Raw genomic sequence first — 26373 nt, 5'->3', positions numbered from 1 at the left:
TATATATATATATATATATATATATATATATATATATATATATTTAACAACAAAGAGCCACCGCCTAAACTTAAGTCTTAACAAGCTGCTCAGCTTAGTTCTGCCTCTGCCTCTGTCAGTATGTCTGTGCAGCACCCAGCATTGTCCCACCCACAGAATTATCTGATTGGTTACACGCAGAGCGGTAACAGCCAATCAGCCGTGCGTATTCAAAGCGCATGTAACAGCCAATCAACAGTGCGTATTTAGAGCGCATGTAACAGCCAATCAGCAGTGCGTATTCAGAGCACATGGAGTCAGTGCTCCTGCGATGGAGTGATCAGAAAGGTGTTTAGCAGGTGAGCATAAGGCAGCGGACTCTCCCCAAATTATAATAAACACCTCCCAAACAACTACTAGTAACATCACTATGAGCCCGTTGACGTTCTAGAAACATAAGCGACAGCTCAGCTCGCTCGCAGTCCTTGAGGTGAAAGCTAATTAGCTTTTAGCGTAACGTTAGCTCACTGTGCGGTGTTGTGTGCGTGCGTGCGTGCACGCCCCACATTAAACGGACAGCGAAGCCCTGTCTGTCTGAGAGAAAGACAAGCATTATTGACCTACAGTAAACAACTAAGTTATTTCACTTGACCTTTTTCTGTGTTGATTGAGCTGTGTTGAAGCAGCAAAAAACGACATTATGTTAAATGAAGAGTTTCAAGAAGCTCTCTCTGATAGTTGATATAATAATGTAACTGCATCATAAAGCCTACATGAACTCCATGGTGTTCAGGGATGAATAGTCTCTCCTATTGCTATTGTACAATTTTTTCAGCTGTAGCTACATTAATCATTTGTAATGTAGCAGCCTAGTTTTGAATGACAGGGTCCCTGCTATCACATGTTGATAAAAATATAACATTACATAATAAAAATCAACTACATGTTTCCCAAATGCTGTAATAAATTAAGCATGATGAGTTGAGATAGGTTGTTTGGTCACTGGTGTGTGAATGTGAGTGTGAATGTTGTCTGTCTATCTGTGTTGGCCCTGCGATGAGGTGGCGACTTGCCCAGGGTGTACCCCGCCTTCCGCCCGATTGTAGCTAAAATAGGCTCCAGCGGCCCCCGCAACCCCGAAGGGAATAAGCGGTAGAAAATGGATGGATGGATGGAGTTGAGCATATGTCAGCATGTGGCCCCACTTTTAACTCTTTTTTTCAAATGCTTATTGCAAACGCTTACTTACACTAAGTCATTAATTTGACTTATTAATTAATTTTTTGTCATTATTTTGACTTAGTAAGTCATTATTTTGTCATATTTTTGACTTATTAAATTACTAAGTAAAAATATTGACTTACTAAGTCATAATAATGACATACTTAGTATCTCAGGTAACTAGGACTGTTTTGTGTATTGTTTTTACTTTAAGGAAAAAAATATACAGATATATATAGTATATCGGCATTCAGCATATGGAGCGGAAAACACAACCAAAAATTGTAGGCTTCCTCATGTGACGAAGCCGGCCTACTTCACTACAGTCTGTAGTCTATTGCCCCCCCCCCCCCCCCCCCCCCCCCAGGCTGTGGTGGCAGCGATGCAATGGAGACGTGATGGCGACAGGCCAAATTATACTGTTCCTTACACCCACCCACCCTTTTCCCCCCGGAGAGACACCACCTTAACTAACACATTTTCTGGGGGAAACACTGAACACTGTCACAACACTTATAAATTAGAAAAGACAAAATTCATCATAGGTCCCCTTTGACTACTTTCTTTTGGAAAAGTAACAAGTATAAAAAAGTATTGTTCCATCCATCCATGCATCCATCTTCTTCCGCTTATCCGAGGTTGGGTCGCGGGAGCAGCAGCCTAAGCAGGGAAGCCCAGACTTTCCTCTCCCCAGCCACTTCGTCCAGCTCCTCCCGGGGGATCCCAGCCGGAAGACATAGTCTACCCAACGTGTCCTGGGTCTTCCCCGTGGCCCCCTACCGGTCAGACGTGCCCCAAACACCTAGGGAGGCGTTTGGGTGGCATCCCGACCAGATGCCCGAACCACCTCATCTGGCTACTCTCGGTGTGGAGGAGCAATGGCTTTACTTTGAGCTCTCCCCGGATGGCAGAGCTTCTCACCCTATCTCTAAGGGAGAGCTCCGCCACCCGGCGGAGGAAACTCATTTCGGCCGCTTGTACCCGTGATCTTGTCCTTTTGGTCATTACCCAAATCTAATGACCATAGGTGAGGATGGGAACGTAGATCGACTGGTAAATTGAAAGCTTTGCCTTCCGGCTCAGCTCCTTCTTCACCACAACGGATAGATACAGCGTCCGCATCACTGAAGACGCCGCACCGATCCGCCTGTCGATCTCACGATCCACTTTTCCCTCACTCGTGAGCAAGACTCTGAGGTACTTGAACTCCTCCACTTGGGGCAAGGTCTCATCCCCAGCCCGGAGATGGGACTCCAGTATCGTTCCCTACACTGTTAAACATATACACTTCTGATAGATTATCTAATTTCTTACTGTTTGACCTAAAAAAGACCCTTCATTTTTGTCTAACATTTGAAAACTGTTAAAAAAACGGATTCTCGGGTTGCTGTGGCTCCCCTGAGGTCTTTGCTGACACACCTCACACACAATTGTCGGGTTAAAGTGGTGTAAAAATTATGTTAGCTCTAGTGAAAAACATACCATATGCTGTGGAAGAAGGAAACATTACAGATGGGATGATCATGCTCACGTATCATTTCATGTCTGGTAATTATCAACAGAAAATAAAATAGTCAATGGATATGATACCTAAACCCTAATCTCTGGAGAATAAGCATGCATTAAAACAAAGTCCTCAACAGGCATCAATAACATATTAACTTGCTAATGATGAACCCTCGAGGCAAACAATCAACTCTCTCTGAGTATTGGTTTATCACAGTTATCACAAACAAGCAACAGTCATTAATCCCTTTGGGCGCAGATTTGAGAATAACATTATATAATCATTCTGATGGTAAGTAAGTTGTCAAAGTGCGAAACAACACTTGTGTGCTTGGCTCATTGGCTGCAGACAAAGTTGGGTTTCAATCTACAATTAATCTCTCCAGTTAAAGAGCTTGTGCCAAGTTAATCAAATTCCATCCCATCAATTTTTGTTGCTGCTTCTCAGCCATGATTGTAGAGCAATTTCCTGAACGCATTTCGATCCCTTGAAATTAATTAACCGTCTGAAGCTGCTGTTTTATGCTCGAAAGTGCATATGACAGAGTAATGGGGTTAAACCAATATTTCATACCCAACTAGCTTGACAAAAAGAAGTACCTCAGGGGTTGCCTGGACCCCCACAAACCGAGCCAAAATTACCAGCACTGACCCACAGGTAGAACAAATTAAATTGAATTGAACAGGTATACTCTTCCTATTATTATTTCATAAGGGACAATAACAAAGACTTATGAATATGAGATGTCACATGGATAAGACTTGCTATTAAGTGGGACATGTCAATATGTTTCCCCACTGAGCTTCAAAGGGACCATTTGAGATAAAAATGGGAACATCCTTATCTATCTGGAAAGCTTTTACTTTGTTCTTCCTCCTATCAAATAAAGCAATTAACGACAGCGGGGTAATTTGTCAGGCACATAAAAGACTGAGTAGTGTGATACAGTAAATAGACACTTTTCACCCTTATTGGTTGGTGTTAAAGTGATCTACTGGCTGTAATCTAAAGGCTCTGTCTGTCTCTCCATGGAGCAACAAAAAAAAAAACATTTGGCTGTAAATGAAAAACGGAATTTGAACCGCTTTGGAAAGATGGCATAATTAAAGCAGTTTATTACGAGGGTGTTTCCAGGAACACCGTTTATTTCATTCACTGCAAATGCCTGACCTAATGGCTGCATAGGCAGGGCGTGCGTGAGCCTTTTACAACAGATGGATTGCTTAATGTAACAGGTAAAATACTGTGGTGCAATTTAAAAAGGTAATATTCCTGCAAGCTATTTTCAATATCGCTGTACAAACAGTGGCAGTGATCAGCACTGGAATGGAATTAGGTAAGCACTTTAACATTAACCAGACAGCTCTCAACATGAATCCATCTAGCTGTTTTCTTACACATGCCAGCCATGTGAGCTGAGGTATCCTGCGCTGCGTGATTTTATTTACTCATCAGGTTCTGTATTGTATCTGGTTTGTACCTCTCTGCTTCACATACTTGAAAACATTATCCCTGGAAGATTTAGGAGGAATTATGGGTATTTTAGTTCAGCTAGTGGGATGGATTACTGCTCTGCCACTGCTGTAATAGCATTGGTAGAAGCCCCATTTCTGTGCAGGGGAAACTAAATTCTAACGAGCGAGGAAGCAGGGAATAGGTTTGTAAGAGATGCTGCAATAATGTCAAAGTCTACATTTGGTATGCAACACTTGAGAGCAGGGCTGTAATGTTCACACTCAAATGGGAAATCTCGCCTTTTGGGTGTGACTGCGCATAGCCGTACAGATGCATTTTCCTTTCAATGTTTAAGAGGATGATAAATCTGCAAGCTGGGTCGATCATTTCGCAGCACAACAAATAATCTTGGTGCTGATGTTGCTGCTCCGCCTCAAATAAAACATCTTGCAGCTGGAGCCACTGTGTCCTAGGCTGGCATCGGTATTTACTATCAGATCACCTTTCAGTTTCGCCAACATACAGTCATGATGGGGAGACGTGAGATATGACTAAACCACATCCACATAGTGATCAGGATGGATATCTGAGTTTAGAAAAGCTGCTGAGCCAGCCTAGCAATTAATCCCATATCAAATGAAAAATCTGAACCGGTGCAGGTTGCAGCAGGTGTTCTTTGCCTCCTGCTGGCACATTCCTCCATATGTGACAATAATTCATATACAGTACATGGGAATGCATCACTGACTGATATGCACACAGTTTGATAAATGAGAGGCTTTCCGAGAACACACCTGCTTTTGACACGGTGCCTGAAAGAGGAACATCGAAAACAGCTTGGATTTAACATTTTGTACAGTGAGGAATTTAATTCGGTAATATCTTTCGGTCAAAATTGACAAAATGTCTCGTTGAAAGACCATAGAGCCATATGAACTTAAGCATGGGCCGACAATAAATGTAGCTAATTTTGAAGATTGTATTGTCAACATTATTTTGATACTAAATTAGGCGCTATTTTAATCATAATATAGACCAGGGGCGTCAAACGTATTCTAGCTACGGAGCCTCATGGAGGAAAAATCTATTCCTACGTGGGCCAAACTGGTAAAACAATGGCATAATAACTTAAAAATAAAGACAGCTTCAGATTTTGTTTTTTGTTTTTACTTTGGCCAAAAATAGAACAAGCACATTCTGATAATGTACTTATTACATACAACAAATCCTCTTGGCAAAACATTTTGCTAGTTAAAACTCAGAGGAAAAAATTGGTGCGATTTCAAAAATACCATGAAGAACACAATTAACTTAGACTTTGTCTCAGTGTATCTACAAAGCCATCAAACGTTAGGCACTTTTTGTTTAGCATTGTCATGTTGGCAATTTATCAATCAATCAATCAATGTTTATTTATATAGCCCTAAATCACTAGTGTCTCAAAGGGCTGTACAAGCCACAACGACATCCTCGGTGTCGAGTGGGTCTGATATAATATTGTGAAAGTCCAACACATCAGCGAAAGTCCAGTCCATGGTGGGGCCAGCGGGAACCATCCTGAGTGGAGACGGGTCAGCAGCGTAGAGATGTCCCCATCTGATGGACAGGCTAGCGGTCCACCCCGGAGCAGAGTAGAAAAGAAAAGAAAAGAAACGGCAGATCAACTGGTCTAAAAAGGGAGTCTATTTAAAGGCTAGAGTATACAAATGAGTTTTAAGATGAGACTTAAATGCTTCTACTGAGGTAGCATCTCTAACTTTTACCGGGAGGGCATTCCATAGTATTGGAGCCCGAATAGAAAACGCTCTATAGCCCGCAGACTTTTTTTGGGCTCTGGGAATCACTAATAAGCCGGAGTTCTTTGAACGCAGATTTCTTGCCGGGACATATGGTACAATACAATCGTCAAGATAGGCAGGAGCTTGACCGTGTAGTATTTTATACGTAAGTAGTAAAACCTTAAAGTCGCATCTTAGGTGCACAGGAAGCCAGTGCAAGTGAGCCAGTATAGGCGTAATATGATCAAACTTTCTTGTTTTTGTCAAAAGTCTAGCAGCCGCATTTTGTACCATCTGTAATCTTTTAATGCTAGACATAGGGAGGCCCGAAAATAATACGTTACAGTAATCGAGACGAGATGTAACGAACGCATGGATAATGATCTCAGCATCGTTAGTGGACAAAATGGAACGAATTTTAGCGATATTACGGAGATGAAAGAAGGCCGTTTTAGTAACACTCTTAATGTGTGACTCAAACGAGAGAGTTGGGTCGAAGATAATACCCAGATTCTTTACCGAGTCGCCTTGTTTAATTGTTTGGTTGTCAAATGTTAAGGTGGTATTATTAAATAGATGTTGGTGTTGAGCAGGACCGATAATCAGCATTTCCGTTTTCTTAGCGTTGAGTTGCAAAAAGTTAGCGGACATCCATTGTTTAATTTCATTAAGACACGCCTCCAGCTGACTACAATCCGGCGTGTTGGTCAGCTTTAGGGGCATGTAGAGTTGGGTGTCATCAGCATAACAGTGAAAGCTAACACCGTATTTGCGTATAATGTCACCTAGCGGCAGCATGTAAATACTAAAGAGTGCAGGGCCAAGAACTGAACCCTGGGGAACTCCGCACGTTACCTTAACATAGTCCGAGGTCACATTGTTATGGGAGACACACTGCATCCTGTCAGTAAGATAAGAGTTAAACCAAGACAAGGCTAAGTCTGACATCCCAATACGCGTTTTGATACGCTCTAATAAAATATTATGATCAACAGTATCGAAAGCGGCGCTAAGATCAAGAAGCAGCAACATAGATGAAGCATCAGAATCCATCGTCAGCAATAGATCATTAGTCATTTTTGCGAGGGCTGTCTCCGTAGAGTGATTTGCCCTGAAACCGGATTGAAAAGGTTCACAGAGATTGTTAGTCACTAAGTGTTCATTTAGCTGCTGTGCGACAATTTTTTCGAGAATTTTCGAGATAAACGGTAGGTGGGACACCGGCCGGTAGTTCACCATGAGGTCAGGATCGAGGTTAGGTCTTTTGAGTAGAGGATGAATAACCGCTTTTTTGAATGCTAGAGGAACAGTACCAGAGGAAAGTGATAGGTTTATAATATTTAACACTGATGGACCTAATAAAACAAAAAGCTCCTTGATAAGTTTCCCAGGAATTGGGTCAAGTAAACATGTTGTTTGTTTTGTCCCATTTACACATTTTAACAATTCCTCCAATGTTATTTCATCAAAGAGAGAGAAACTATTTTGGAGGGCAATGTCCGTCGTATATACAGTCATATTTGTGTTAATAGAACCCAGTTGTGGCTGGGATGCATTGTCTTTAATCTCTTTTCTGATGAGTTCAATTTTCTTATTAAAGAAATTCATAAAGTCATCTGCTGAGTGGGTGGAGCTACTGGGAGGAGTCCCTTGTTGGGTTAGCGATGCTACTGTACTAAACAAAAATTTAGGATCATTTTTGTTGAGGTGGATGAGATTTGAGTAATATTTAGCTTTAGCTGAGGTAAGCATGCGTTTATAAGTTATTAAACTATCACTCCATGCTTGATGGAAAACCTCAAGTTTAGTCGCACGCCATTTGCGTTCCAGCTTTCTACATGATAATTTCTGGGCTTTAGTTTCTTCTGTAAACCATGGGGTACGCCTTTTAGGGGCCCTTTTTAGCTTTAGCGGTGCTACAATATCAATGGTGTCGCGCAGGGCGTCGTTAAAGTTGTTAGTGAGGTTATCAATAGAGCCCACATAATTTGGGAAAGGTGCCATTACTGAAGGCAGTAGGTCAGTAAGAGTCGTCGTTGTGGCAGTATTAATGTTGCGGCTGCTATAGTAGTTATTATTATTATTATTAGTTTGTTGACAATGAGTCCGAACTTCGAATTTTATAAGGTAATGATCGGACATTACTTTAGTGTACGGGAGTATCGTAACTTTAGAGGTGGTGACACCCCTGACAAGCACTAGATCTATCGTATTACCGTTGCGATGCGTGGGTTCATTTATTATTTGTGTAAGACCACAGCTATCAATTATAGTCTGGAGCGCCACGCATGGAGGGTCCGATGGGGTATTCATATGGATGTTAAAGTCTCCCATTATGATTATATTGTCGGCGTGCGTCACTAGATCAGCAACGAACTCTGAAAATTCATTGATAAAGTCCGAATAGGGCCCAGGGGGGCGGTAGATGACAGCCAGGTGGAGAGGCAGCGGTGTGACAAACCTCATAGTGAGCACCTCAAACGAGTTATATTTATTATTTAGGTCCGAGGTAAGGCTAAAGTTTTTGTTGTATATTAGTGCAACACCCCCACCCCTTTTAATGGGGCGGGCAATATGCGTTCCCGCATAGCCAGGAGGAGACGCCTCACCCAGCGCAAAAAATTCGTCTGGTTTGAGCCAGGTCTCGGCTAAACCAACGACATCAAGATTGTTGTCTCTGATGACTTCATTAACTAATAACGTTTTGGAAGACAATGACCTTATGTTTAAAAAGCCCATATTATAGGTAGTGGGCTGTTTTGAGGAGTTTTTGTTGAAAGTATCCGTAGTAGCAATATTAATAATGTTACGTTTATTATGCATAGTGCACTTTAAATAATTTCGACCATATCTAGGAATTGATATGACAGGAATTTTTAGATTGTTTGCCACCTCAGTAAAATGCATGTCCACCTCTGACGCAGAAAAAACATTATGTGAGTTGTATATTATTCTAGAAGAATTGCTATGTGTGCAGGGATTATCCAGCCTGGCGCTGGCTAGTTCTAGTTTAACAGACTCCTTATTAGCGCTTCTTTGTGGATTAGCATTTAGCTTTTTCGTTAGCCCCGCTAACAACAAAGCATTTAGCTTTGTTGTTAGCCCCGCCCGACACCCCCGCTTCTGCTTCCGAGCGCACCGCTTACGTCTCTTTCGCTGACTGTCTCCGCTGGTAGTGGACGCCGCTGCTTCAAAGGCCACTGCTGGATGTAGCTCGCGAAGAATTCCCAAGCTAGCGAGCAGGTCCATCGTACACGCAACTATCAGCCCAGAATGGCCCGATCTCTCCACATCCAGAATTGTAAGTCGGTCGTAAGTGATCACGGAGTGAACACGCTGTGAGCCAGCCATGAAATTGACTGAATTGAGGGGTATTTTTGCCCTCACTTCCAGGAGCGCTCGCACGAAGCCGCTGCTCTGAAGCGCAGCCATCTTGTGTCATTTACCATTTACATTTTTTTTACCATTTTTTACCATTTACCATTTAAGACGTGTTTGGAAAAGCAACCAAGAGTTTCCTCAACCCGCTGCTTTGGTGACTTACGCAACTGCCACAACACATTCATTTATCATCATTTAAATATTACACTTACAAAATAAACAAAACAATTTTCAAAATGACACTATATCTGTAATCAAGGTAACATAACTACAAACGTAACCAACGTGAACATTGTAGATTTAAGCATAAAATAAAATAGAACAAACAAATGTACGTTCAGGGTCAGCATCGCACCATCAACCAATTGCAAGCGCTGCATGGAACTCTAACTACTACAGAGATGAAGATCATGTTGACTTAAGTCTTTGCATCTCAGCGTTTCGTAATTGTATCCGTTGAGTAAACACAATGAAAGCAGGTATTGTGCGTAGCTACTGCATCAGTCTGCCGCCATCTGCTGCCAGCCACAGCAGGAGCAGCTGACTGATTCTACCTGCGCTGATTTCTTCTTTTCTGCGAAGTAGCGGCAGCCAATCCAGAAGGCGCTTAGAGTCATGACACGTCATCTTTAAACAGTGTCATGTGTGACGTGGGTTACACTTGAATTGCTAATGTGACATCCAATGGACACATTTAGAACAGCAGTTTATTTGATCAAAAAATTGCAGCTAATTTTTATACTTAGCAAACTAATCTTGCGGGCCACCTGATACGGGCCTACAATTAACACATCTGATTTAGACAGTGCATCTGGAAAGTATTCACAATGCTTCACTTTTTCCCACATTTTGTTATGTTGTAGCCTTATTCCAAAATAGAATACATTTATTTTTGTTCTTAAAGTTTTACAGACAATACCCAATAATGACAATGTGAAAAGTGTAAAAAAATGTTTTGCAAACCTATTAAGAAAACATTTAAAAAAACACATGGACATAAATAAGTATTCACAGCTTTTGCTCAATACTTTGTTGATGCACCTATGGCAGCAATTATCTATTCTAATTACTTGTTTGATAGAACCCAATGCGTCCAGTTGGCTCGGTCCTCCTCCTCGTCATTTTTCCCTGTATTGACGGGTGTATGTCAGGGTTCCATATTGGGTCCGTTGTGGTTTTCCATCTATGTAAAAAATCTCTGTGACAATTTGTCGGATGCTGCGTTCCATTTTTATGCAGATGATGTTCATCCCCTGCCATAGCGCAAACCTTTGAGCCCCTGTAGTCTGCTTTTAATGTTGCTCAGTCCCAGCTGGCTTAGCTAAAACCAGTACTAAATGCAGAGAAATCTAAGGTAATGTTATTTTTTATGAAGGCACCTGACACTTATTTGAATTTGAAATTTGACCAATGTGGCGGTTTGTTGAAACACTCGATTGCTTTTCCAAATATTTCTAATGGTGAACTTCCAACATGATAATCCTAAAGAGGAAGTGCTTAAAGTTTAATTACTTTATAAATATACTGACACAAGTCTAAGTTTGTGTTCTTCATGGTGTTTTTGAAACTGCATCATTTTTTTCCTGAGAATTCTCGACTAACTTGAAGTTTTTTGCCAAGAGGAGTATTTGTAATATGTACATTTTCAGAATGTGCTTATTCTATTTTTGGCCAAAGTGAGACAACAGAGACAACAATTGTGGATGATTGACAAGATTTTGAGAGCAATGCACAGAATGAACCCTCTTCCACCCGACTGAAAGCGAGAGATGAAAAAAACAAAAACACACCACGGACATGGGAATTTTATCGAATGTAATGCAATTTGAGCGTTTTCAAGTTCATTTTCATTTATCATTCGATTTGATTTATTGATTATTTATTATATTATCGGCCTAGGCCTATGTTAGCGCTCCCGGCCAAAAGATAATGGTACAGTTGTATGTACTGAAAAGACACCTGATATATCAAATGTATAAATGTATTTGTATTGAACAAAAAGTAAAGTATTGTAATCTACGAGAAAATGTTTGAATTTCCATGTATAGGTTAAAAAAGCTATCCTCTGCTGCAGCGTTCCCAATGAGGAAATTCAAAGACTCCTGCTCATTCACAAAATGGACATCCGATAATTATCTCCTCCTTGGGAGCAATGTCTGATTAACACTTTATCGTTCTTGTCTTTCCCTGCTCACTGAAGTATTGCATTGATTTGCACAACCTGATTTCTAATAAAACAAGGTGTCCAGCTTGTTCCCTGGGTGCCACATCCACTACCACAGAAAAAGGTATGTTATTCAGCAGCATGCCATTGATCGTCCCTTTTGGGGATTGCGCCTATTTCGTCTGTCTCACTGGTTGCCTGCATCATCATCCGCCTTGTGTTCGAATAACCCTGCAGACCTTACATGGGGCTAATGAGCTGATGGATCAGCAGTCTCGGAATGGCCAATTACCTTATACAAACAGTGTAGAAACCAGCTCCTAGCACAGCCAGGAGGCCTTAGAACAATTGAGTTAAAGATAAAATGCGGAATGCAATGGGGAAAGTGGTGGCGTGCAGAATAGGTTATGCAATTCAAATTGTACCGCGTCTGCGGTAGGCCTGTCCTTTGCATTTTGTCACCATGAATATCAAGTAGGCAAAAGTCAAATAACACGTTGAAGAAATGCGCTTTTGCAAGTATAAGAGTCAACGCTTAGTCGACGTTGAGCACGAAGAAAGCCAGTACCTGTGACTCTCTCTCAAAGCTTCCTTTCCTTTCCTCCATGAAATCACACCCCAGGGAGACATCTTGGGCTTGCATTCGATCAGGACATCACCACTCTGTCGGGCCAGAGTCTGGGTCTTCAACAAATTCTGGGAGAAGTCTGGAGCAATGGCTAAGAAAAATACAAAATAGAGGAATGTAAGCATAGAGAAATACACATGAGAAGGAGAAGGAGAGACACTGTTTGATCTACTGTCAGGGAACTGAGGAAGCGGAAGGCAGGGGAGACAGCTATGATGTAAATGAGTGTGAAAACACATCCGAAAAACATACAGGTCACTTTATCATCATTCATCATGGTAGCCGGCTGCTACTCTTCTCTTTTTCATGCTCGTATACACTTCCTTGCACACAAGACAGACACATCCACATCCACAATAATTTTTAAGAGGATATTTAATTTGAAAGAAAGTGGGTTTTCCAGTTCCATGCATTTCCCCTAAAAAGGACTTTATGCATGAAGAATGAGGGCTGTGAAGCAAAAATGAAAGAATACAAAATGAGAGGGAGGTTTCGTTCCTGCTCCTTTAGGCCTCAATTACTGAGACACTGCTTTGTATGCACTCACACTCTGCAGAAAGCTGTTCAAAGTTTACACAGACACCAGTGCCACAGACATAGCTGAGCACCTGCCAATACATGGCAGTTTGAGTAAGCCTACACAAAAACATACAACGTGATACGCTTTTCTTTCACGCATTGCACCTCGTTATTATTTCTTGTTTCGGTGCGAAACACCATGACCAGTATATGCTGAAGAGAATTAGTTATTTTTAGGTTAAAGCTGCAGAAGTCCCAATCTGAAGTAACTACTATACATATAATTTTGTTAGCATTTCAAAATATTTGTAACTCCTCTGGTGAAAACCTCAACGCATTCTGGGGAGATCAAAAACCCCAGCACAAAACAGGCACCCAGAAATCTGATTTGCAAGGAGTGGGTGATGCCCCAACTGCATTATGTTCCTGAGAAGATGCCTACCATGCCACACTTTAAAAATACCTGGACTATGCAATGTGTTACCCGTTTCTTGTTTAAAAAGCTCACGAGTGTTGGGCAGAACATCTACCGTCTAATATGAATAATTCAGTCTAATCTGAGAAATTGAAAGCATCATCTTACCTATGACTCGAAGCTCAGCATTGGTGTAGACTCTGCCATGCTTGTTCTCCGCCACACACTGGTACATTCCGATGTCAGCCAGATTTAAGCTACTGATGGTTAATACTCCGTTATTCACCTGAATTCTGTCCTGTTTAAGACACATACGCACACACACACACACACACACATATACCAATATTTACCAACACATGTAGATATACAGAAAAACTGAATGCAGTACTACATTATCCAAAACAAAAGGTCCGGACCAGTCTTTTTGCCTCCAAAAGTTGCCAAAATCATTGAACATTATTCAAAACAAGGTTAGAGAAATGTGTAAACAAAAGTAATTTAGCAGTACAAGTTATTTATGGACAGCCAATATGGATACAAAGCTAACATTTCAACATCCATGGCATTAATCAAAATAACTGAATAAACTATGACTGCTATAGACTGCAAACAGTGTGCAGCTCACATAACCATTTGATACAAGTAATCATAACATCTTAATAAAAAAATAAATAAAGGTCTGGCATTACAGGGTTGGTGTTGAACTAGTTAAAAAGCGGCTTAAGAAACAGGAAGCAATACATCAAGCTCGGAAACTCTAGATATGAAGGCATAACTATATCTTGTGGTGTATCTCAGTCATGTCTGTTGATCATGTTTTTGTTTGGCCATGTACTGTTTGTTTTTTGGACTCTTTTCATTCTGTCATGACGTGGACTATGGGTTGTTTGTTTTCCCGAGATGCAAGAATACAAGTGGACATGGCGTGAAGGTAAGGACATCATTTTATTTTAACACTAACTACAAAAAGGGTATTAACAAAAGGCGCGTTCAAAGCGGAGAAAAACTTGGCTAAGAAACAAAAACTACCACAAAGGCAAAACTATGGACAATAAACAAAAACTTACTTGGAACATGAAAATAGACAAAACTCACTTGGCATGGAACTATGGTTGCATGGGTAACATGGGTAGCAGAAGTCAAACAGAGTTAGTAAGGATAATGTCGCCAGACCGACTGCCTGGCAACTACAAGCTTAAATACTGGTGACATGATTAGTGAAAACAGGTGTGTGACTCAAAATGTGAAAACGTGAAGCAGGTGGAACTAATGGTAGTCATGGTAACAAAACAAGCAAGAGTGCACATCCAGGAACTAAAAAGAGTCCAAAAAACAAACAGCACATGGCCAAACAAAAACATGATCAACAGACATGACAGGGTCAAGACTGAGACCAAAACTGTTCAGTCTGTATATTAATGACACCTGTAAAGTCACCAAAGACTTCAAATTCGAATTGTTTGCAGATGATACTATTGCATTTTGTTAGATTCAATACACAGGAAATGAATACTTTAAATAGATGGTTTGATAAAAAAAAATATTATCTTGGAATCTAAGCAAAACTAAAATAATGTCATTAGGTAATAATAGAAAAGCCAAAGTCAAACACAAATACAAGTAGACAGCGCATGAATAGATGTGACAAAAGATGACACAATTAACTGGACATTTTAAGTAATCTGTAATCCTCTATGCATGTTTAGTAATGGTTGAATGTTTAAATGGTTGAATAAACTAAACTAAAACTGAAACAAAAGGTCATCCTGGGACTACTGTTGGGACTGCCTGAGCAATATCTGCAAAATCAGCAGTTATGAGTATCCCTTTTTCTCAACGCCAAGCAACTGTTTTTGGTAGTACATTTGTCTTGAATCTAACTGAGGTGTATACACACAGATTCAAACAATACATTATGTAGTGATAGAGTACTTTGCTGAACTGACCTTTGAATTTATGTAAAAAATCCAGAGAAAACTAGCAAAATTGGTGCGACAATAGCAACACAGTCAATAATACCAGCGCACAAAATACATAGAGGTAGGTAATTAAAGCTATATTCAGACAGTTAAAGTTCGGTCTGATGAATAACCTGATTTAATTCAAGTGTTAGCCACACATGTTCTCGCTCCTGGGGGTTTGATAATTGAAAATACAGTATAGCTCATTTTCTTCAGTCTTAATGGACCCATGGTGAATAGATGTACCCACCCACTGCCTGACATTGTAAGTACATTATCAGGCAGTGTTTCACATTAAACCTCAAATAAATTATACAGGAATACGCTGCAGCTTTGGGGATTGAGGTGTTTTATTTAAACATGATTTGACACAATTTCCCCTTTCTCAGATGACCTACCTCCATACTACAATCAATTGGGAAGTGCAGCAACCCTAACCCATTGAATATTGCTGGGCCGTTTCATGTCACCGACAAAGTACAGTAGTTCCAAGCGGCCTGTCACACATGCCTGTCATCTGGAATCATGGCAGAGATGGCACTTGAAATGTCAGTTGCTTCAAATCTGTCAGTGACACAGCAGAGGATCTTCAAACCGGGGCCAGATCTAAAGCTCAGTCACATAACGGGCACACTGGTGACTTGGTGCCTGGGGGAGTTCTGGGTAAGAATGGATAAGCTGAGGTTTCCAAATAAAACAAAGCAATCTTCTTGGTTTGGGGCCTCGAAAGAGAGTGTATACAGTATATTTGTGTTGTTCATGGGAGAGAGTGTCACTGTGACTTTGAATAGATGAAAGATGGTTCCTTTTAGGTTACATAGTGAAAAGGCCAAGGGGGGTGACAGAGATTAAAGAGATCTTTGTAAGTGCATGAGTTGGCGTCACACTATGGTGGTCTGTACCCGATGCCCTGATAAAGTGGTGGCTATATCACCATCTCTGTAACACTGGAGACTAATAGTGGGATTTGTCTGCAACATTAATTAAGCTTGACTCTACTGTGCAATAGGGTTGCAACGATTAATCGACCTTGTTGACAATAAAATTTGTCGCTGACAATTATATTTGTCGACAATAGTCGTGACGTCATCACTCGTGTTTTTCCAGTCGGAAATGGGTCACTCGCAAAAACATTGCCAGGGGATAACGTGTAACGTGTTCGGATATTTCTTCTTATTCATGTTAAAAACATGAATACCTTGCTCATTTTGCTAAGCGGACCTTGTTTTTATGGCAGTACATCTGTGATATGCGAGCATTTAAGATAAAACGTTAAAGGCCTACTGAAACCCACTACTACCGACCACGCAGTCTGATAGTTTATATATCAATGATGGAATCTTAACATTGCAACACATGCCAATACGGCCGGGTTAACTTATAAAGTGCAATTTTAAATTTCCCGCTTAACTTCCGGTTGAAAACGTCTATGTATGATGACGTATGCGTGTGACGTCAATCGTTGAAACGGAAGTATTCGGACACCATTGTATCCAATACAAAAAGCTCGGTTTTCATCGCAAAATTCCACAGTATTCTGGACATCTGTGTTGGTGAATCTTTTGCAATTTGTTTAATGAACAATGAAGACTGGAAAGAAGAAAGCTTTAGGTGGGATCTGTGTATTAGCGGCTGGCTACAGCAACACAACCAGGAGGACTTTGACTTGGATAGCAGACGCGCGATCCGACGCTAGCCGCCGACCGCATCTATGATCGGGTGAAGTCCTTCGTCGCTCCGTCGATCGCTGGAACGCAGGTGAGCACGGATGTTGATGAGCAGATGAGGGTTGGCTGGCGTAGGTGGATAGCTAATGTTTTTATCATAGCTCTGTGAGGTCCCGTTGCTAAGTTAGCTTCAATGGCGTCGTTAGCAACAGCATTGTTAAGCTTCGCCAGGCTGGAAAGCATTAACCGTGTAGTTACAGGTCCAGGGTTTAATATTATTGTTGATTTTCTGTCTATCCTTCCAGTCGGGGTTTATTTATTTTGTTTCTATCTGCAGTTAAGCCCGATGCTATTACGTTAGCTCCGTAGCTAAAGTGCTTCGCCGATGTATTGTCGTGGAGATAAAAGTCACTGTGAATGTCCATTTCGCGTTCTCGACTCTCATTTTCAAGAGGATATAGTATCCGAGGTGGTTTAAAATACAAATCTGTGATCCACATTAGAAAAAGGAGAAAGTGTGGAATCCAATGAGCCCTTGTACCTAAGTTACGGTCAGAGCGAAAAAAGATCCGTCCTGCACTGCACTCTAGTCCTTCACTCTCACGTTCCTCATCCACGAATCTTTCATGCTGGCTCAAATTAATGGGGTAATCGTCGCTTTCTCGGTCTGAATCGCTCTCGCTGCAGGTTTAAACAATGGGGAAATGTGAGGAGCCTTTCAACCTGTGACGTCACGCTACTTCCGGTACATCCATCCATCCATTTTCTACCGCTTATTCCCTTCGGGAGGGTGTACTTCCGGTACAGGCAAGGCTTTTTTTTATCAGCGACCAAAAGTTGCGAACTTTATCGTCGATGTTCTCTACTAAATCCTTTCAGCAAAAATATGGCAATATCGTAAAATGATCAAGTATGACACATAGAATGGATCTGCTATCCCCGTTTAAATAAAACAATTTCATTTCAGTAGGCCTTTAAAGTTAAAGTACAAATGATTGTCACACACACACTAAGTGTGGCGAAATTATTCTCTGCATTTGAGGAGAGCAGTGGGCAGCAGCGGTGGCCGCGCCCGGGAATCATTATTGGTTATTAAACCCCCAATTCCAACCCTTGATGCTGAGTGCCAAGCAGGGAGGTCTTTGGTATGACTCGCCCGGGGTTTGAACTCACAACCTACCAATCTCAGGGAGGTCACTCTAACCACTAGGCCACTGAGTAGGTTTTTAAAGCGGAGACATGATGTTGGACATTTATGGGGAGGATGTCCCCCTAAATTGAATGGCTCAAAATTTTTAATGGAAAAATTAGAGCCATTAAACATGTGTACGCTAGGGGACGTCGTGGCTCAGTTGGTAGAAAGGCCGTGCCAGCAACCTGAGGGTTTCTTGTTCGATTCATGGCAGCTCCCGCCATCAGTGTGTGAATATGTGTGAATGGGTGATTGTGGATATAGTGTCAAAGCGCTTTGAGTACCTTGAAGGTAGATAAGCGCTATACAAGTACAACCCGTTTACCAATTAGTATCCAATTAGTCGACTAATCGTTAGATACTCGTCGACAAATCGACTATCAAAATAATCGTTAGTTGCAGCCCACTTTTTTAGTGAGTCCATTGCACGTGTGCTGTGACCCTTTTTTTGACTAAATGTACACACTAGCCATGAAGTGAGAGTTGAGAGTGAGTGGGTCCTTGTTTCACTCAGGTGACATTTTAAAGTGACAGCCCTCCTTGGAGCCATTTTATTCCACCGGAGCGTGCCAGGAAGACGGAGAAAGACGGGGGAGAATAGGGCGGAGGCTTGAAAGAGACCCAAGGAGAACCCAAGAGAGAGTGAGATAAAAGACAGAATAAACAGCAAGACGAGGACAGATCCATTCTAATGAGGAATAACAAATTCTCGCCTTGGCACCCACTTCTCTTCTCCCTCTTTACACCGTTGACCTTTGGGTTTGGAAATTGATTTACTGCTGGTCCTGTTGACGGTGGCATTTTGAAAATGGTAACACCCCAACTCATTAATATAGTCACATGTACAGAGAATGTGTTACCTGGGCAGGCAGCCAATGGAAGTTTACAGAGTTATTTACAAATCAATCATGGGGGCTTGGTTAAGAATTTAAAAGACCTTAAAGATAATGAATAAAAATGAACACAGGGGTAAATATTAAATACAGCTCATTGCTAAACAATCTCACATGTGGGGTTTAATCATGCCATAAAACAAGTTTGAAATCTTATCTCCATCCCCTGAGAAGTTAATATACAGGTAGGGGCATGCCATGTAGTCAATGCCTTGACTGCATGCTAGCTTACCCATAGAATGAAAGTTCAGAGGTGTAAGGAACAGGAATCCCAGTGAGGTAATAAAAAAGAGGAATTGAAAAATATCAGCCGGGGGTCAAGAGGGCCCTTTTGGGGCATCGCCCCCTGAAGTTGAAGAGGTTTTACCATTTTTACAATGCTTTGGAAGGCATTTCCTACATGGAAATTCTGTAAAAAATCAAGAAAACTTACCGATGGTTTCTATCTATTAGATGTTTTAAACTGAAAGCCACACCTCGTTTTCATGACTGCACCACAACATCAATAGTTAATTGTTTTTGTTGAGAAAAATCTTCACCATATCAATATTGGCCATCCCAAAATGTACAGCATCCATAGTTTATTTCATTAGTTCAGTGTTTTCTTTTTGATTTGAGAAAATCTCTTCACCCTATCACTATAAGGAATTTCAAAAATACATGGGATATAATGGCTATATTTGCTAACAAATAGTGTAATTGTAAAAACTCTTAACATTTTGTTGAACTAGTGAGTCACTTAGTAAAGTCGTGGATGTAAGATTGCATTCATGGTAGATTAAGCTTTTTATTAAATGTAACCTTAATAAATTCATGATAATATTGTTTAGTGCTTTTAAGGCAAATTTGGCAATCTAGCACTAGATCTAGTACAAGTTAGTGGGTTTAGTGTTGTAAATCACGATTAAAATTATAAGACATAATATGTACTGGTCAACAGCAATATATTCATGAAATAATTCCTAATTTTCACCGTGATCTACTGACTACTTTCATCCTCTTTACCCCCTCACTAGTTAATTTATACTAGAACTCCACTAGATTTTTTGTCTCATTCCAAGCATTCACTCTTCGATTTTTCATCACTTGCTCCAAAAACATCACCACTACGACGCCGGCATAAATGTGAGTATGCAATACTCTTAAAGGTTGTTCCTGCTAGAGCAGGGGTGTCAAACTCATTTTAGATCGGGGGCCACATGGAGAAAAATCTACTCCCAAGTGGGCCGGACTGGTAAAATTGCGGCACGATAACTTAAAAATAAAGACAACTTCAGATTATTTTCTTTGTTTAAAACTAGAACAAGTACATTCTGAAATTGTACAAATCATAATGTTGAGGTTTTTTTTACACTTACATTTTGCGGTTAATAGTATTATATCTTTATTTGTTGTTATTTATATTTTCTGAATAAATGATGTGATAATGTTCATCAGTCAACTCATTGGTGTTAATTTTCAATATGTCACGATAAAAAACGTATATCAAAATCAAATTGCAGGATGTTATTTATGTAGTTTGATAATTTTCCTCGACTGATGCACCCCCCACAACCCCAAAAGGGACAAGCGATAGAAAATGGATGGATGATGTACTATCATGTGGTTTATTTTCTACATATGTAGATGGATAGCATCATCTACAAAGATACAAATAATTGCTATTGCGACATCCAGTGGACACATTTAGAACAGCAGTTTATTTCATTCAAAAATTTCAGGTTAATTTTTATACTTGGCAAACTCATCCCGCGGGCCGGATGAAACCTGTGTGTGGGCCTGATCCGGCCCTCGGGCCGTACGTTTGACACCCCTGTGCTACAGGGACGTGTCCACTATCTTCAGATACATTTAAACAGCATGGACATCCCAGTTAACGCAGGCTGCACTAAGCTTACTAGCGTTAACTAGTAACATACTTGAAAGCATGAACAAGTCAGTTAGTGTAGGCTGTATTCGCAATGTACTCTGCCTGGTAGTGTGTTTATCTCTAGGCAGTCAGCTAACCACAGTGCACTGGACAGCGGCCGAGTTAGCAGTTTTATACGGAAATCTAAAAACAAAATACCACTTTCGCGAGAAGAATGGCGGGATTCCGCTAAATAGAAGACGTCTGGAATCCCTGAAGGAAGTGTAAGGAATTGCAAATCAGTAAATGCCTAGGTATTGACAAGTCAACACCAAGGTATTGACAAGTCAACAGCTCATTGGCTAAATGAATTCATTCAGTATGAGAACTTCGTGAGTTACACACATCCACAAGTTTTTCCCCAATTTGTGATCATTGTGATTTCTACTGCTCTAATCAAAATGCTTTTAATTTCCAAATATTATCAACTCATTTGTCTTTTTGAACAAACATTTCCCGGTCAACCACTGGGATTTTCAGACGATAGTGTCAAAAAGAGAAAGACACTTAGTCTGATGAGCAACAGAGTGCTTAATTGTCGGCAATGTCTTTGGTAGCTGACAAGAAAAAAAAAATGGACATCTCTTTGGATTATTTGCAAATGTGCACACATGCTCTCTTTTGATGCCAAATTTAGTTCCCTTGAAATTCATCCATTTCAAAGTGATGTTTTCTTGCCAAGTCCAAGCAACTCAGAATAATTATTTCATATCAACATGAAGTTGTGCTCCTTTTTGAGCAAACCGCAATATTGACCCGCTAAAAACAACATCAATCACATTTAATACAGGCTGGCCTTTACACATCGAAGGAGTTTGAAGTCGCCATGACTCCTGCATACAGAGGAGTACGTATTAAGCTTTTTGGCTTAAGCGTGGCACTGTTCTGATCTCTGTTCTAACCAAATATCCCGAGCTGGAGCAGTGAAAAACACGGGAGACCAAGCTTTGTCAGCAGTTGGCACACAGAAAAAGTTGGAAGATATCTTGTTGAGAACCATTGTCAATATTATAAGCCAACATTTCTGTGGTATTTGGATATACTCTCTGGCTGCACCTGAAATCCCAATAAAGCTAGAATAAGTTACCTCCATCGGGTCCAGAGGCTCACCATTCTTCAACCAACGGTAGGAGGGTTTAGGCTTGGCGCTGGCTTTGCACTCCCACACCAGAGTGTCATCAATCGTCTTCTGAGCATCCGGAGGCTTCTCAGTCAAATGAGGTGCAGCTGTCACAAACCACATGCAATAAATGGACACTTTAATTAACCACATATGACCAAGCCAAGCAGTCAATTCACTCTTGTTAACCCATTGCTGACCTTAAGTGCTGTACAGTACTGTATATCAAAAAACATAAGGGGGTGATGGATCAACTTTCTGTGTAATAAAAAAGTCAAACCAACAACAACAAGCTTCAGTATGCTTTGCTCTGTCAACACACACACACACACACAATGACGTCACTATGGTGCCTTCTCACAAACAAAATCAGAAAAGTCCTTAACTTCAATAACCGTATTCCTACATGAATGAAGCGTTCGTCCACGGAGACATGGTTCGTACACTTTTAACTTGATCTAAAAGTTCGTAAATCGAAAAGGTTGCAGATGGAGGGGATCGTTAATCAAGGTTCCACTGTATATTTTTGTAAGTGGGTGATGTATACAAAAGCGCTATGCATTTACAAAAAATGTTTGTCATCACTTCTGAGAATGAAGAGCATAAAAGAAAAGGTCATTTCAAACATCAGTATTCAAGGACAACTTTAAAACAAATGCGTATATCAGTGGTGGGAGTTAAACTAGGGAATTCTCTTTACAATGAGATAAAAGATTGTAGAAATATATTCCAATTGAAAATTATATAAATACAGAACAATAGGATCATATGGACAGCCGTAAGTGTCTACATTTTGCTTTATATTTATCATTTTACTTATTTTTTGTCTGGTTTTGTATTTGATTTGTATCATCCCGTGAGGTGTATATTACTTTTTTTGTTTGGTTTGTACTTCATGAAGTTTTGCACTTGTTGGTTTTTATTTGTGTTTTTTGTTTGTTTTTATTATATTTGGATGTATTTGTTTGGTTTGTATGCTTGTGAATCTGGGCTATCCATTAAGTAAGACTACTTATTATGTTGAAGGGGGCAGGAAATCTAAGATTTTCTTCATCCTGTTCCTTCTCAAGCATAGGTGTGTAAATACGTGTTTAGTTGTTAAAGTTTAATTGTCTATTGATCAAAAATGCACATCGATGAAGGAGATAAATAAAAAATGAATGAAAAAAAATTAAAAAGCGCTATGCCGTCTTTGAGCACTGGTGGTGCCATTCTGAGACAGAATGGCGCTTGAATCTTTTCGAACTATAATGTTGTGTAAAAATGTATGCTATTTTTTAGAGTAATACAAGGGCTGAAAACAAGTTCAAACATGGCAGCTCATTTATTGTTTGAATGAGTACAAAATTAAGAGTAAAATAAGGAATTAAACTGATGTTCTAAATACCCATATGTGAATGGTATTAGAAGCTATGCTTTAATGCAAAGTAACATGAGCCAATGATTGCTGTGATTGTTTATTCAATATTTCATTTCTTACATCAAACATAGCCTTACCTTAGTAAACATGTTGAATATGTCAATATGATGTGAAACTTAGTATATATGCTATAGAAGGTTAGGAATTATTAATGCATTTATTGATTAAGTGGAGCAGAATAAAGTTGAATGTGAAGGTTTCATAATTGTCCTCTTTTTGATTAGCGAGGCTGATGGATGGACGTTAGCTGTCCTGTGTCTCAATCATTTATCCTGTTCACAGATAGAGCATTTATGATGATTATATGGTGCCAGACACTACCTGCAACATATAAAGTTAAAGTTAAAGTACCAATGATTGTCACACACACACTAGGTGTGGCAAAATTATTATCTGCATTTGACCCATCACCCTTCATCACCCCCTGGGAGATGAGGGGAGCAGTGGGCAGCAGCGGTGGCCACGCCCGGGAATCATTTTTGGTGATTCAACCCCCAATTCCAACCCTTGATGCAGAGTGCCAAGCAGGGAGGTAATGGGTCCCATTTGGTTTGAACTCACAACATATATAGCGCCTTGTATTGTGTTCAAAGTGTACAGACTTTTACTAAAATATGGACTTTTGTCTAGGCTGGAACCCAATATTCATTTTTACATTGTTTCTAGAGGTTCGCTTCAATATACAAACTTGTCCATATACAAAGACTGTTCAAGAACCAATTACGTTCGTAAATTGAGGTAACACTGTAAAAATTCAATTAAATTAAAGTACCAATGATTGTCACACACACACTTGGTGTGGTGAAATTATCCTCTGCATTTGACCCATCCCCTTGTTCACCCCCTGGGAGGTGAGGGGAACAGTGAACAGCAGCGGCCCGTGAATACTTTTGGTGAAAACTAGAATTAACTAAAATTAACTTAAACTAAAATAGAAATAAAATTAGAATGGTATTTGCATTAAAAATGAATAATGAATAATGAGTGCTAAAATCCCATAGGAATATGTATTCGTTTAATTGAGGCTATATCTTTGAGCGTAGTCCTTTTTATTTGCAATTTGCGACATCTGAATTTCCAAGATTGCCTCTATATTTATGCCAGTGTCACATAAATAATGTGAACCTTATCTCTGGTGACAGAAGAGGAAGATGTATGGCCCCTGTGCAGAAGACACATTAATATAGGATGTCCTGCCAGGGTCAAGGGGAGAGACGAATCTGAAGGTTCATTTCCTTGACATGCTGCACTGCATAACCTCCTCAGTAATTAATGCACTTATTTTTCTATAAAATTATTTATTAAGTTTCTCATTTTGAGCATTAAAGCAAAGGCTTTGCCATATTGTGATTTTATAGAATGCAGAGGCCTTTTTAGTACGTTTCACAACCTGTCGTGAACAATTGGATCAATCATGGCTTAAACTGAGCCAAATATTTAAATTGTGAATATTTACGCAAACATTTCAATCAGCAGACAAACACATACAGAAAAAGTACCCGTCTTTACACGGACGTGTAGTTGTTGCGGTTTCTTTGTTTGTGAGCGAGGTTGCACAACATCTTTATCTAATTTGTCAATAAATAATGCACAAATTTCAATGACAAAATTTAGGTATATGCAGATGATATCTACAAGGGTGTTTTTATCAGCTGATCCAAAGGAATTGTTTGGCCTGAATGGAGATGTGTGTGGTAAATAATGTTATGTAAATGATTTATTTACAGCCACAAACTGTTTTAAGACGAAATTACATCCCAAACATAAAAATAGTTCATATACTTTAAATGGGCAAAAAAGGAAAAAAAAAAAGTGTTTTAATACCTATGAATCTGACAAAGATAGCATAATAAAATACAGAATGGGAACATATCCTACATTAACTCGTATTATCTAGGATATCATTTACTCTATGCCCATTGTTCATTGAAGAGCTGAACCATGATTTAATTGTAAAAAAAACCCTACAACTACAGGAGGGCAATTAAGTTGGACATTGAAAGAGGCAGCATCCAATTATTTCTGATCCTGCATTAGCTTGATGTTGCAAGATCCTTTCCCTCTATTCATTTGTTGTTCTTTTACAGAGTCGATGAATGTTTCACGAGCTCCTGAGTAAATGTTTGTATTAAACGGCAGGTGACAGACAATGACAGTAACTGGGTATTAAGACAAGAGCAACATTTGTTTGGGTTGTTGTCATCCATCCATCCATCCATTTTATACCGCTTGTCCCTGTCGTGGTCGCGGGTGGTGCTGGAGCCTATCTCAGATGCACACGGGCGGAAGGCGGGGTACACCCTGGACAAGTCGCCACCTCATCGCAGGGCCAACACAGATAGGCAGACAACATTCACACTCACATTCACACACTAGGGTCAATTAAGTGTTGCCAATCAACCTGGGTTGTTGTCATGTGAGACCTTTTTTTCTTAAATCAGATTAATCACACTTTTGAATTTTGATTATTCTCAATTATTTACAGTAAATTACTTGCTTGCATAAATTAAAATAAACCTTAAAAAATACCCCAATGTTTTGACACAAATGCAATTTTATTGTCAGAATGTGATACAGGATTTTTTTTTTTACTTACATGCACGTCATTAATTTGCTCAAAACCTGAGAACAGTTGTATTTAAAGTTCCGTGTGTTAAAGCGGAATTTGCCAGTGAAGACTCTTCACTCATCTTTGCACTGACGTATGCATTGACTTGATCGCTGACCATACAGCAACCCGCACCGCCTTTCTGGTAACCATCCGCGGTGAAGGCAAAGGAGCATGTACTGTCTAAATAAATTGCGTAATATGCATTTATACATGATCAATGCCATATATTTTTGTAATAAATCGCATGCGTGACCGTGTTAAATTTGACAGCCATAATTTACATAATGTAAAAACAAGTTAAGTTAAAGGTAAAGTACCAATGATTGTCACACACACACTAGGTGTGGTGAAATTTGTCCTCTGCATTCGACCCATCCCCTTGTTCACCCCCTGGGAGGTGAGAGGAGCAGTGGGCAGCAGCAGTGCCGCGCCCGGGAATCATTTTTGGTGATTTAACCCCCAATTCCAACCCTTGATGCTGAGTGCCAAGCAGGGAAGTAACGGGTCCCATTTTTATAGTCTTTGGTATGACTCGGCCGGGGTTTGAACT

General features: G+C 40.1%; 1 protein-coding gene across 11 annotated transcripts in view; it reads right to left on the bottom strand.

The window, feature by feature from the left end:
• Positions 1-26373, bottom strand: part of cntn3a.1 (contactin 3a, tandem duplicate 1) — a 213963-nt gene that overhangs the window by 55200 nt on the left and 132390 nt on the right. For all 11 annotated transcript variants that reach the window (XR_009826854.1, XR_009826853.1, XR_009826852.1 and 8 more), the window contains 3 exons: positions 21760-21899; positions 13216-13345; positions 12054-12204 (listed from right to left, as the gene is read on the bottom strand). Coding sequence is in view for 7 of the 11 variants with exons in the window: in XM_062054358.1 (XP_061910342.1) it covers positions 12054-12204; positions 13216-13345; positions 21760-21899 (421 nt within the window). In the remaining 4 variants the exon portion in view is untranslated. The remainder of the gene's footprint in view (positions 1-12053; positions 12205-13215; positions 13346-21759; positions 21900-26373) is intronic.

The sequence above is a fragment of the Entelurus aequoreus genome, linkage group LG07 (assembly GCF_033978785.1).
Source record: "Entelurus aequoreus isolate RoL-2023_Sb linkage group LG07, RoL_Eaeq_v1.1, whole genome shotgun sequence".
NCBI lineage: Eukaryota > Metazoa > Chordata > Actinopteri > Syngnathiformes > Syngnathidae > Entelurus > Entelurus aequoreus.
The sequence above is the reverse complement of the archived record's forward strand: the minus strand, read 5'-3'. Positions and strand labels throughout refer to the sequence as shown.